Source organism: Nycticebus coucang, chromosome 23 (assembly GCF_027406575.1).
Source record: "Nycticebus coucang isolate mNycCou1 chromosome 23, mNycCou1.pri, whole genome shotgun sequence".
NCBI classification, from domain to species: domain Eukaryota; kingdom Metazoa; phylum Chordata; class Mammalia; order Primates; family Lorisidae; genus Nycticebus; species Nycticebus coucang.
Genome location: NC_069802.1, coordinates 29764581 through 29776635, shown reverse-complemented (window position 1 = coordinate 29776635; position 12055 = coordinate 29764581). Strand labels below are relative to the sequence as shown.

The window sequence follows — 12055 nt, the reverse complement described above, 5'->3', positions numbered from 1 at the left end:
CTGCGTTCAAAGCCGCCCTCTCCCCATTCTGCCGCTGCAAGCGACCATCTCTAAGTCCGGGTCACCTCTGGAGCCAAACAGTTGGAGGAGAGGTCCCTACAGCCCCTTTCCGCGGGCAAACTTTGCCCGGTGTGGGAGCAAGTGCGCTAACCCGGGCGGGCTCACGGGAACGCGCGCGGTTTGGCGCCGCAGCCGCCAGGCGAGGGCAGCCCGGGCCTCACCTCTCCCCCGCGAGGTGCCGGCTCCCAGCGCGCAGCCAGGGGGCGGGGCCGGACCTCGTGGGGCGGGGCTAAGGGGCGGGGGCTCCGGTGGCTATATAAAGCCCGAGCCTCCTCAACTTCGTACTTGGGGTTATTTATTTAGGAAGCGCCCGGACCGCAGGGGTTGGCGGTAGTGTCAGTGGCGGCGGCGGCGGCGGCGGCAGTGGCTGCCGCAGACTGTGGTTTGAAAAAAAAAAAAAAAAGGCGGAGACAGCGGCGGCCACCGCAGTAGCGGCAGCAGCGGCAGCGAGTGATGGGAGCGCCGCGGCTCCCGGGCGCAGGCCGGAGCTGCCGCGCGTTGCCGACACGGCGGGAGCGCTGAGGAGAAAGGGGAGCGTCCCGGGGCCCGCGGCCGGCGCCAGAGGCGCGGGACGGGTTTTTGTTTGGCCGCGCTCAGCGCCGGGCAGCCGGAGAGAACAACTCCAGTTACAGCAACAACCCACCTTCCCTTCAGCCAAAGGAGACTTAGACTGCTGCGTCTGTCCTATTGTTTAGACACTTGCCAGGGACTCCGGAGTCAACAGCGAGTCCCTGTTCTCTGTCTCCGTCTTCCCTCACCTTCCCTTCCCTCCCCGGAGCGAGCAGGAGGCACGGAAAGCAGCCGGGAGAGGGGAAGAGGCTGGAAGGTACCGGCTGCCCGGGACTGCGGCCGCCGAGTCAGGTGCAGCGCCAGGAGCCGGGCGGCGTCGAGACGTCGGGCTCCCACTGTGGCGGTGGGGGACGAGATTCAAAGCCTTGGAAAAGTTCCTGCACTTTGAGAAGGAGGATCCACTTGTGGGAGGCTGCCGAGGGGCGGCTGAGCGCTGCGCCCGCCAGGAGCAGGCTCCAGTTTCCTCCACCTTTACCATCAGGTGTCTGCTGCGGAGCTGTGGCGTATCCGGGAGACCAGAGGAGCTGATACTCACGAACACACACGACTGCCTTTCAGCTGCGCTTGGGCTGTGCCCGGAGTAACGGATCCCATCCGCCCGCCTGCCACCACCTAGTCATTCTCCAGGACACCCCGCAGGACCTGGGTGCCCCTCCTTGGCCTTGGCCTCTGCTTCCCCCTCCTTCCGGCCGGCCCGCCCCAGCCAGTCCCACCCAGTCTTCTCAGGAGCTTTAGTCCTCAACTTGGCCTCTTGGATTTTCTCTGCTGCGGTGCTCACTAGTGGATATTCCTGCCTGGCTTCAGTGGTTCCACTGCCCTTTTGTCTTTTCTGCGTGACCTCGGGGCAGGCCCTGCTGCAGAGCGTCGCCAAGGACGCCGGCCAGGAGGCGGGTTTGCCTACCATCCTTCAGCGACGTGCATGTGTGTTTGCAAACCTTTCTCTGCTGTCTGGAGATCTCGAGGACCGGTCCGGGCTACTACAGAGCCGCGGGCTGGGGAGAGGCCTGGAGAGTGAGAGGAGCCCGCTGAACCGCAGCGCCACCCCGCGCCCCCGGGCTGCGCGTCTGCCCTGTGCGCCCTCCGCGCGCCATGCCCAGTAGCCTGGCGCGCTCGGCTCTGCGCCCGTGGCGCTCCTGCGCCTTCTAGCTTCGGAGAGTCCACTTAGGAGCCACCATTCCTATTGAGCTCCCATCTTCTGCCTCGTACTCTCCTCTCTGGAATCGGATTTGCAGAGGGGTGCTTGTGATCAGAAACCACCCCCTCAGTCCCTGCATATTTGCGATCGTTGGGAACTCCAGCTCTTTTACCGCCAAGTTGATCCTTGTGAGACAGAGCACGCCGTATCTCCTCCCCGCTGCTCTCCAGTCTCCTTGCAGCCTGGGCCAGGACGACTGATCTTCAGGACTTAAAGTTGCCCGAGGAGCTCCCTGACCTGCTCGAGGGGGAGGGGGTGGAGAGGGAGGTGGAAGACCTGTGCCTGGGAGGGCTCCAGAGCCTTGAATATTATCAGTTTCATATTATTTTGTGGACATTTCCCCTGGCACTCTGGGCTGCTAGCCCCGCACCTGGTACGCGGCCTCAGACACTGCGCGGTTTCCTCGGAGCAACCAGCTAAAGAAAAACCCCACGGCGCCAGCAAGGGAGGAGGCGGAGGAGGAAGATGCGCGGCGCTGGCTGGCAGACGCTGTCCCTGTCGCTGGGGTTAGTGCTGACTGTCCTGACCGAGGTGGCGCCGCAGGCGTGCCCCGCGCAGTGTTCCTGCTCCGGCAGCACAGTGGACTGTCACGGGCTGGCGCTGCGCAGTGTGCCCAGGAACATCCCCCGCAACGCCGAGAGACTGTGAGTATGCGCTCTTCGCCCCCCTCCTCCCCGTCTGGGCCTCGCACCCCTTTCCCGACACCCGGGTTGAGGCTCTGGGTTCTGTGCCTGGGACAGCTCTCTGTAGCTCTCTTGTACGCAGATCCCGAGATTGGGCTCTCCGAGAGGGCACTGTACCGGGAAAGGCCACTGTCCAAAGAGGGGAGGGTCCGCTGGCAGCTTCTCTTGGTGCATTCCCCCCAACCCCCGCTCTGGTCCCGCCGCTCGCAGCCCGGTTGCGGGCGAGTTCTCTGGCTGGGGAGCTAGTAGGCAGACAAGTACCTGGAGATACCTGGGGCAAGTGAGATGCGACTTTGTTCGGCCGACTCCTTAAACCGAGTCATCTTGCGGTTGCCAGCACTTGGCAGGTCGGTTTCAAAGCGAAGTCCCGCTCTTGTAGAGGGCTGGAGAGGAGGGGATGGCAGGGGGACTTAACAGACAGAAACTTCCCCTCGCTGGCTTTGTGTAGCCCTCCTGGGGACGAACAGAAGGGAGACGGGGTCTTGGGGAGCCTAAGGGTGCTTCCTACAGACTGCAGAGAAAAGGGGAGCCCCCGGGACCACAACAGCTCACACAGTAGCGGCGCACAGATCCCGCGACTCTTTCCCCTCCCCCCACTTCTCGGGGAGGAGGTGGCGGCGTCAGGCCACAAGGGACTTGCTAGAGGCGGCGACTGCGGCGGAGGAACGCTTCCCATGGTCTCGGCGAAGTTAGTGTGGGTTCTCCAATCCGAACTAGCTAAACCGGGACTGACTGTTTAGGCCACCGCGCGGCCGTTGGCTGCCCCCTTGGCCCTTTCTGCCAAGCCGCTGTGCCCCACCACCCATCCACCTTTCCGGCTGTTTCTGCGCCCCTTCACGTGGCAGCAACTGCCCTGCGTCCTCTTCGCGCTCTGCTGCCCGCAGACATCCCCGCCTCCCTGTCTCTCTGAGTCCGTAATGAAGAAGTAAACGCAGATCCAGTGTTGACGGCCCACGCCCTCCTGGTGGGGCGCTTCCCGAGTTCAGAGCAGTGGAGCATGGAAGCCATTCTCTTTGTCAATGCTGAGGCTGCAGCCCCGCGCTTGCCTGAACGCCCTGGGCACGCTCCGCTCCCGCGGTTGCGCGTGGGCCGCGCAGGATCTGCGGGCGGGGGGGCGAGTCCAGCTCCGGCCAGCGCGCCTGGACTTGGCTCCCGGGCTTCTTTGCCCCCACAGGTGTGAGGGTTGTCGGTCGCGGTAGGGACGCTCTCTGACACGCTCTTCCCCACCCACGCTGCCCCCTGCGCCTAGAGCAGCCCTTCTCCTTGTCCAACCCATTTCTCTCGCCTTTAATATAAAGGCCCACGTTGAGCCCTTTCTTCCGGTTGCAGAAGGCTCCCCAACCTCCAGCCTCCCTGGGTCCCCTTCCCCTCCCTCCTTCCCAAGCTCCGCGCTGGGCACCTGGGTCTCTAACAGGCGTGTCTTGTCAAGATGTCATCTACCTACCTCTAGTCTAGGGTAGGGGATGGGGATTCTTGTTATGTCAAATAGTTGCTAAAAGACTTCAACCATTTTACCAACAACCTGATGGTACTCTGCTCCGTTTGGAGAAGTGGGTTTGCTAGAAAGAAAGAGAAGCAAGGGAAAATTCTGTTTTAGCTCTAGTCACATCATGCTCTCCCCAGCAGTTTAAGTACTAACACGTCTTAACAAAAAGGGAATGCACTGGGGGTGGGGGAGTAGCCGTTGATTTCAGGTTTTTGGGAAAAAAATTGCTGTGAAAGATCAACAGAGTTTTCAGAGAAGAGTTTACTCGGTTCTGGCTCACAAAGTTCCATCTTTGACAAAGTAAACACTTTAAATGCGGATTTCTAGGGCGCAGATTTGAATTCCAAGGGGAGAGAGAACTTTACTTCCATAAAGAACATGCAAATCACGACAAAACCTGCTTATACTTGAAATGATTTGAAACAGGGTAAATTTAGATCATTGACCTTAAATGCCAGTAAAGGAGATTGTGACTCACGAAGGAAAAGTGGTGCTGAAATCTGTACAAAAATGTCAGGGCTGGAATACTATTTCCATTCTTGCACCCGCTAGTAGTTTTTACTTTACAGTCACAGCGGGGTTCCCAGAGCTGCAAATGAAGAGTTTAGTGTTTATACCAGCCTAGAATTGGGGGAAGGTAAATGTCTATAAAAGCTAGTCTTTGAAGTGCATTTCTCTTGCGACACTTTCTTTGCTTAAGGAAGTTAGCTTCCATGCTGTTAGTGTTCTGAATTTTTTAAATTTCTTCATGAATAGTATAAAAATATTGTACAGTTATGTTCCTTATCAAAAATAGTCAAATAGCAGAACACCTATGAAATTCATATGCCCGCCCTTACATAAAAAAAATGGAAGGCACACACACACACACACACACAGAACGTTTTGTGATAACTGCTTCATTTTCTTGTCTCAGGCTAGCAAAAATATACTTTGTAAAAGAGTTGAGTCATTTTGAAATGTTCTTTTAACAATTGCTCCCCTTCCACTGACTTTGTAAAGATGTAATTGAATTAATTTTGAGTTTTAAAGTTCTAACTTGCTTTGAATTTTACTTCCTTTAACCAGATATTGATAGGTACAAAATAGTAACTTTGATTTTCTGGTATTCTCTAAGGGATTTGAATGGAAATAACATCACAAGGATAACCAAGACGGATTTTGCTGGCCTGAGACACCTACGGGTTCTGTAAGTGTGCCCTGCCTGTGCATTTTGGAAATTGTTTTGGTTTTGTTTTTAAGGTTGCATATTTTGAATCATTACTGGTCTCAGTTTTTATAACTTTACTCATACAAGAAAAATAAAACATTTAAGAGATCATAGTTTCCTTTCTTTTTTGTTTATGATTGTACTACATTTAATAAAGATTTGGGCTTTTATTTTAAGATTGGCTGCATGCCAAAGAAACAATATTCTAAACATGGCCTCAAATCTTTGTTAAACCATACCCTAAGTGCCTTATGCATATAAAAATATATAATAATTGCTTTTACAACATGAATAAGTAATGTGAGACATTTGATACATTTAGGATTTGAGAATAGCTAAAAATATATAAGTGGATCTGCATTTTATTATTACTGAGATAAAAATTGTTCAGTCTATTTTTAACCAAAGAACAATTAGATAGACTTGCAAATATTTAAATCAAGCAGTCAAGTGTTTTAGCAGAGGTTTTGGTGGAAAAAACTTTTTTCTATAAAAATACATTTGTCATGTTTTAAGTTTTCTATATTTTATGTCTGTGGCTTTTATAAAATTGCTGCAGTATGATTCTATCTTTAATTAATAGATTAAATTAGCTGTGAGTAAAACAATATTGGAGAGTCAATGTAATATAAAATTGTTTTTACCCGCAGGATTGTAAATATTGACATCTCAATTGGCCACATAATTTTGACAACTGTGTGTTTAGTATTCATCTTTTAAGACACACATTTTGGCCATTATGAATCTTCCAATGTTTGTTGTGTATCTATATGAGAATTGAAGTATGTGTATGGTGAATTACTGTATATTGATTCTTAACTTAAGTTGAAAATCAGTTTTCCAAAAAAAATCTATAAAATCTGTAATGTCCGGGGTGGCTGCTCAGATATGTTATAGTTTAAAGGTCAGAGTTCTGACTAGTAAATCTCAAAACTATATCAATATTTTCTATGCAAGTTATGTGATGTGGACACTGATATTTCCATATCCTGAGTTCTTTCAAATATATCATCATAATTTTAATATTAGTCTTAAATCAGAGCAAAATTTAAGTTTCTAAAGGGAAAGATGTTACAAGTTTTCAGTTGGTGAAATGAAATTCATTTAGATGGTGAGTGGTAATGTTAAGAAGCATGTTGTATTTTGTATTTCAGTCAGCTAATGGAGAATAAGATTAGCACCATTGAAAGAGGAGCATTCCAGGATCTTAAAGAACTGGAGAGACTGTAAGTATTTTCAATTCCAAACTTATGACAACACAACTGTATTTTTAAAAATACTCAAATTCCGAGGATTGTTTTCAATTTTGTCTTAGTTTTTTGAAAGGTTTTTTGGAAGGAAAGGGGGACGAATAAGTAGTTTTCAGACTTGCTTATAATGAGTAGAGTTTCTGCATAAAAAGTACAAAAATAAAGAATAAAAATACAGATCTGCTTTCCTCAGACATTGAATGCCTTGATGACTCAGACATTGAATGCATTGGTACTGAAAATGTACATGTTTTTCTTATTATTTATCTGTTTTGTTTTGTTTGCTTATGTCGGAAGAGAGGTGGTTCTTTTACTTGCGTTAATGTTGCATTATGGAAAAGAAAAATTTTGCTAATGGTAATTTTCATTTCCATGTTGTTGGTTGCTGTTTTGTGTGTCTTTAGTGACATTTGAAGAAATTTTAAAAATTCCTACTGATAGAGATTTTGCTTTTTAATATTTAACATTTGTGTGAACATTGTTAGTAACTTTCACAGTTTTATTTCATTATTCCATGTTAGCCTTTTGAATATTTCTGCTAGAAAAATCAGTTAAAGATGGTTAAAGTAACAACTGTGTTATCAAAATGTGGTCATATAATGTTTATTCTTTTTTTCCAAGAAAATTAAATTATAGACTTCAGACTACAAGATATATGTTTTCAAACATGCAGTCTCATGGATTTATATAGATTATTTGACCGCTTTAAAAAAAATGTTTACAGTGTATGTCTACAAAACACAAAACCACTGTCTGAAATTATTAGGATAAATTACAGACTTGTAATTTGAAGTATGAATTTCATGTCTCATGTACCATGATTCTTCAAGTCTGGTATGTTTGCATTTTAAGGGCAAGTAGTAGGCCTATTAAAAGTAGCAACAATTATTTCAATATGTTTTAATGCCTGCCCTAACAGTGATTTTAAATAAAAATAAAATTTTTCTTTACAATAATGATATATAATGTTAATTTAGTTGTAACACAAATTCAGATTCACTGGGCCCAAGTGCAGAAATTAATTTGGTTTACTTGTTCATAAGTAGAAAAATGGCTTCCTACTGTCTATGATATTTATACATATATGGGCTACATTTTTATCAATTCAATTAAAATACAACAATGTCTACTTTTTATTACTATAAAGATTTATCCATAATAAATAAAATATTACAATATAGGAAATATAACTGTGCTATTCCAAGTAAATTTAAAATCACTACTTTTAGTTAGTTTTTTTTCCAAAAATAAAAACAAGGTAAATATTTGGTTGCATTTATAACAAACTTTACGAGTTCCCAACCTATCTATAAATATATAAAATTACTCTAAAACTATATATTCTTAGATTGCCTTCATAGTATTACATGAATAGCTAATTTCTAATGAGAACCTTGCAAAGTTATTTTAATTCATCCATTAAAAAATATCAATATAATTTAAGTGTTTGATAAGATGAATAGATAATATACATCACCATTTAAACATTAACAGTTTTTTCAAGAGTGACTTATAGCCATCATGTGGAAATATCTATATTTTGGTTCTTAAACCATTTCCAAATCATTGAAGGAGTCTTGATGACTTTTCAGACAGTCTCTCTCTTGGTTTTATTATTATAGTTTTAAATATTTTCAGGAAGACTAGAACCAAACAAACTTTCTTATTATTTTCAAAGCTACTTCAGAATATCAACTGAACTTTCATCTTGAATAAATTAACTTTTCTTAAAAAATTATTAACCAGATGCTGTGTGATCTGAAAGTTGATTAGAGTTGTAAGTAGGTACTATTTTTTGACTTTAATTCTCCTGGGAATGTCACTTCATCTCAGAACAATTTTCTGTTGTACTAAGACTAAGTCAGATGTTTCAGAGTGGGAGGAAGATTTGTAATTTTGAATGAAAACTAATATATATGCAGGACTTCTTTAAATCACCCCAGCTGTTGGCTGAAAGCAAATATTTCATATTTGTGAGGAAAAGCTGAGAGAATTCCTTTTGTTTACAACTGCCAAGTCCATCTGATGGAAGCACATTGTTATCTGACAGCCAATTCATCTCCTTGGGACTCTGGAATTCAAAACCATTTCTTAGGAACATTGTGGATGCACTTTTCAAATATTTATTTTTTTTTTAAATACATTAAATGGCAAGGCAGTTTTGCTAAAGAATGCGTTGAAGCTATTGTGAGACCAACTATTTCAAATTTTGTTCAGTATATTGTTTTAAAAAATAAAAAATGAAAACGATCCAGAGAGTTCCATAATCAAGTACTATGGCCTGCCCTGTGATATATACTGTTATTTCAGTCAGTTATTTTTGTTATTAACATCACAAAAATTGCTTGCTTTATCAAGAAGCTGCAAGAGCTTTGAAGGTGAGAGATAGGAAGTAATCAATGAATTAATTTCTAACTATGTGTTGTGTGAACATATATATTTTCAACAATCTAGATGTGAAATTTTAAGCTGGAACTCTAAGAAAAGGTGTATAGTTTTATGTTGTAAATGCCATTCATATAGTGAATAGTGATATAATTTTCATTCCTTGTGTGAAGAACAAAACAAAATAAAAGCCTTCTTTTATTTGTGTGGAATTTATGGTTCTAAGTTATTTTCATTTTAAAATGATAAAATTAAAACAATTCCATATGCCATTTTGTGACTATTCCAAAGTAAGTTTTTTCTTCTTATGTTGATGGAGTTTTAACTTGGTCTAGGGAAAGAAGACAAATGTGAAAACAGAAGATAAGGTCTATGCCTTCTCAAAAAATTCAACTTCCTTTTTTTTTTTCAGTTTTTGGCCAGGGCTGGGTTTGAACCCGCCACCTACGGCATATGGGGCTGGCGCCCTACCCCTTGGAGCCACAGGCACTTTTAATCTGTAAGAAACAGGGTCCTGTTGTTGATTTGAATTTAATTTCAGCGTGTAATGAGGAAGTCATTATTTTTAAATCAAAGAATTATAACAACAGAAGAATATGATTTTTTTTCACCACCAAGAATACTTGAAATACAAAATTTTCAACCAAGGGTCAAGACAGAAATGTTAAAATCCTCACTCTCTCTTCTTTCCTTCCTTCTTTAACTGCCTCCGCCTCTCTCCCCCTTTTTCTTCTTTGTATTCTATAGAAAAGAACATGAGATAACGCATCATGATCAGAATGTGGTTATGAATCACTGTACAAGGACTACGTCTTAATCACGCCTACATGCCAGGAGCACACATTATTTCCTATTTTGACAGTTTGTTACTACACTCCCAGACCTGACATGTGCAGTGGCAGATTTCCCAGGGTGCTCTACGTTGTGAGTAGCACTGGTGTCTCTGTGCTGAAGATGAAGCCTTGAGACTGTTCCTCAGGCACATTATATTAACAAGTCCCCCATTTAAGCTCAAATGAAATCTGATGTAGATAAGTGACTAGTTAATTTGATGGAAACTTATAGAAGAAAAAAAAAGTCAGGCTATAGATAAACTGTGGCAAAGAATCCCAGCACTTGAGAAGTATACTTTTTAAAACACTTCACAGAAAGATACCTGTGTGTATCTACAATAAGTTCTCCATGCAAAATTATTAATGCAAGATATTCCTTGGCTGATAAGTGTCCAAGAGTGTTTAAAAAAACACTGTAACACAAATTCAGTGGACTGGTGTAAAATTCTGTTGTTCACTTAGAGTTTATGGAATTATGCTGCAGGTATTAACTTCTGTTCTATGGCCTTTTACGGGGACTCAGGGTACAGGAGCGTTCTACTAGTGGAAAATCATTTTCTTACATTCAAAGTTCCATGATAACACAAGTGCAAGAATGAGAGAAAGTTTATGAAATTTTTTGAAGTTGTCAATTTTAGGATATTTTGTTATTTACTTCAAGACTGATACAATGAAATGCATATATGCCTAGATTATGTGGGTGAGAACCATCAGCAGAGCATGGAAACCCTCACTATCAGTCTCTGTGTGAAACACTACAGCCGTCTTACAGCCTGAAAAGATGCAAATGGCAGAAGTGCTAAATGATGTGTAAGTCTGTGCTTCTCAGACAAAATCGCCCTAAACGCTCCCAGTTTTAGTTTTGTTGGGTCTGAAATGACATTTCTCCTACTAGTTTTGTCATTTGATACTACTTTTTCCTTGAAAACTGAGTTCTGAAACTCTTGTTGTAACAAGAACACGTATAGAATCTTGGACAATAAAGCCATTATTTTAGATATTTTAAAGTTTCCACCATTTTAATTTAGAAACATCTAAACCCATTTACAGTAGAGCCTAAATTTGACTAAACACTACACTCAGACGAAATGGGATCTAAAATGAAAATTTATTTATTTATTTGGTGGTTGGTTTATTCATGTGTTTATTTTAAGGTGATATTGAGTTAGTTCTCCTGGCATGCACACGCCTCTCCTATGCATGTGACCAGCAGCATGAGGAAGGCTGAAGAACTGTGACACGCTAGCTTTTCTTTTTTGTTTGGGGCTTTATACATGAGTTCAAGTAGAGAATATGTTGTAGAACAGGTCTGAAAGCACAGTTTATCCTCGGTTCATAAAGGATCTAGAGAACTCCCCCTTCTGAATAGTTCTACAAGTTTATAGGCAACATACACACATACCTTACGTTAAAGGCAAACTAACAGTCCTGATCCCCTTGGAACAGAATGCAAGCCCATCTTCAAAGGGATTGTCTCCTGGAATCTTTACACTTCATTTTATAATGACTGTAGTCATTTCCTTGGAAAGTCTCTTTAAAGAACACCTCAAACTCTGTTACAGAGGTTGAGCGTGCCCATTGCAGAATGTAAAAGTACCCTAGAAATTGGGATAGTCTTTGAATGTCAATTATTTTCACCTATCGATAAGTGACATCAACTATTTTAAATTATGTTTATTGATTCCCTGGTCAGAGACAAGTTTAATGTATGTGCACTATTAAAAATTTAGCAGAGCATTGAATCCATCTTAGAGGGCTTCTCATGCAATGTATTTTATGGCCTTGAAGTTGAACAGTGGTGAGAAGGCCCCTTGGCTCTCTGTGGACCATTTAGAAATTCTGAAGCAGCAAGGCTGTTTATTTTTCCCACATCTGTTTTGGGCTCATCCTTTGTGACAGTGTTTGCTGGATGCTGTGTCTTTATACCTCCCCTGAAATGAGTGGTTTAGTTTGCACTGTTACAGTGTATTTGTGGAAGCAGTGAATGTCAAACATTTTACATTTAATTCCGTCTTTCAGGCCTTCCGTGTACCTTTGCTTGAATTATGATCTCTAGACTGAATTCCACAACTTTCCATAGAATGAGAGACTTTTCTGAATAGACTTCACATAGATCGCAATTGTCTTTTTTAAAAGCAGATTTTGCCTGCTGCACTAGAAGAATATCGGTGAAAATGCTTTCAGAATAAAAACCTGGTCACAATAGGGCTTTCTTGGTATTATCAAAATTAGAATATTTCTTTATAGTAACAGTTAAAAAAATATTTGGTGGCTCTCTTTACAGCGTCCGTCTCTGGATGGACAGAAAGACATTTACAGAGAACACTAACTTCCTGCTGCTATTTTAGGTTCTGCCAATAAACAGGGGGTGTATCTAGACACC

The 12055-nt window shown here is 43.3% G+C and overlaps 1 protein-coding gene across 3 annotated transcripts in view; it reads left to right on the top strand.

Moving 5' to 3' along the window:
• The first annotated feature begins 343 nt into the window (after positions 1-343).
• Positions 344-12055, top strand: part of SLIT2 (slit guidance ligand 2) — a 363506-nt gene continuing 351794 nt past the window's right edge. For 2 of the 3 annotated variants that reach the window (XM_053577755.1, XM_053577753.1), the window contains exons 1-3: positions 344-2469; positions 5112-5183; positions 6359-6430. In XM_053577755.1, coding sequence (XP_053433730.1) covers positions 2291-2469; positions 5112-5183; positions 6359-6430 — 323 coding nt within the window. In that variant the 5' untranslated portion in view covers positions 344-2290. The remainder of the gene's footprint in view (positions 2470-5111; positions 5184-6358; positions 6431-12055) is intronic. The other variant, XM_053577757.1, reaches the window with a different exon arrangement.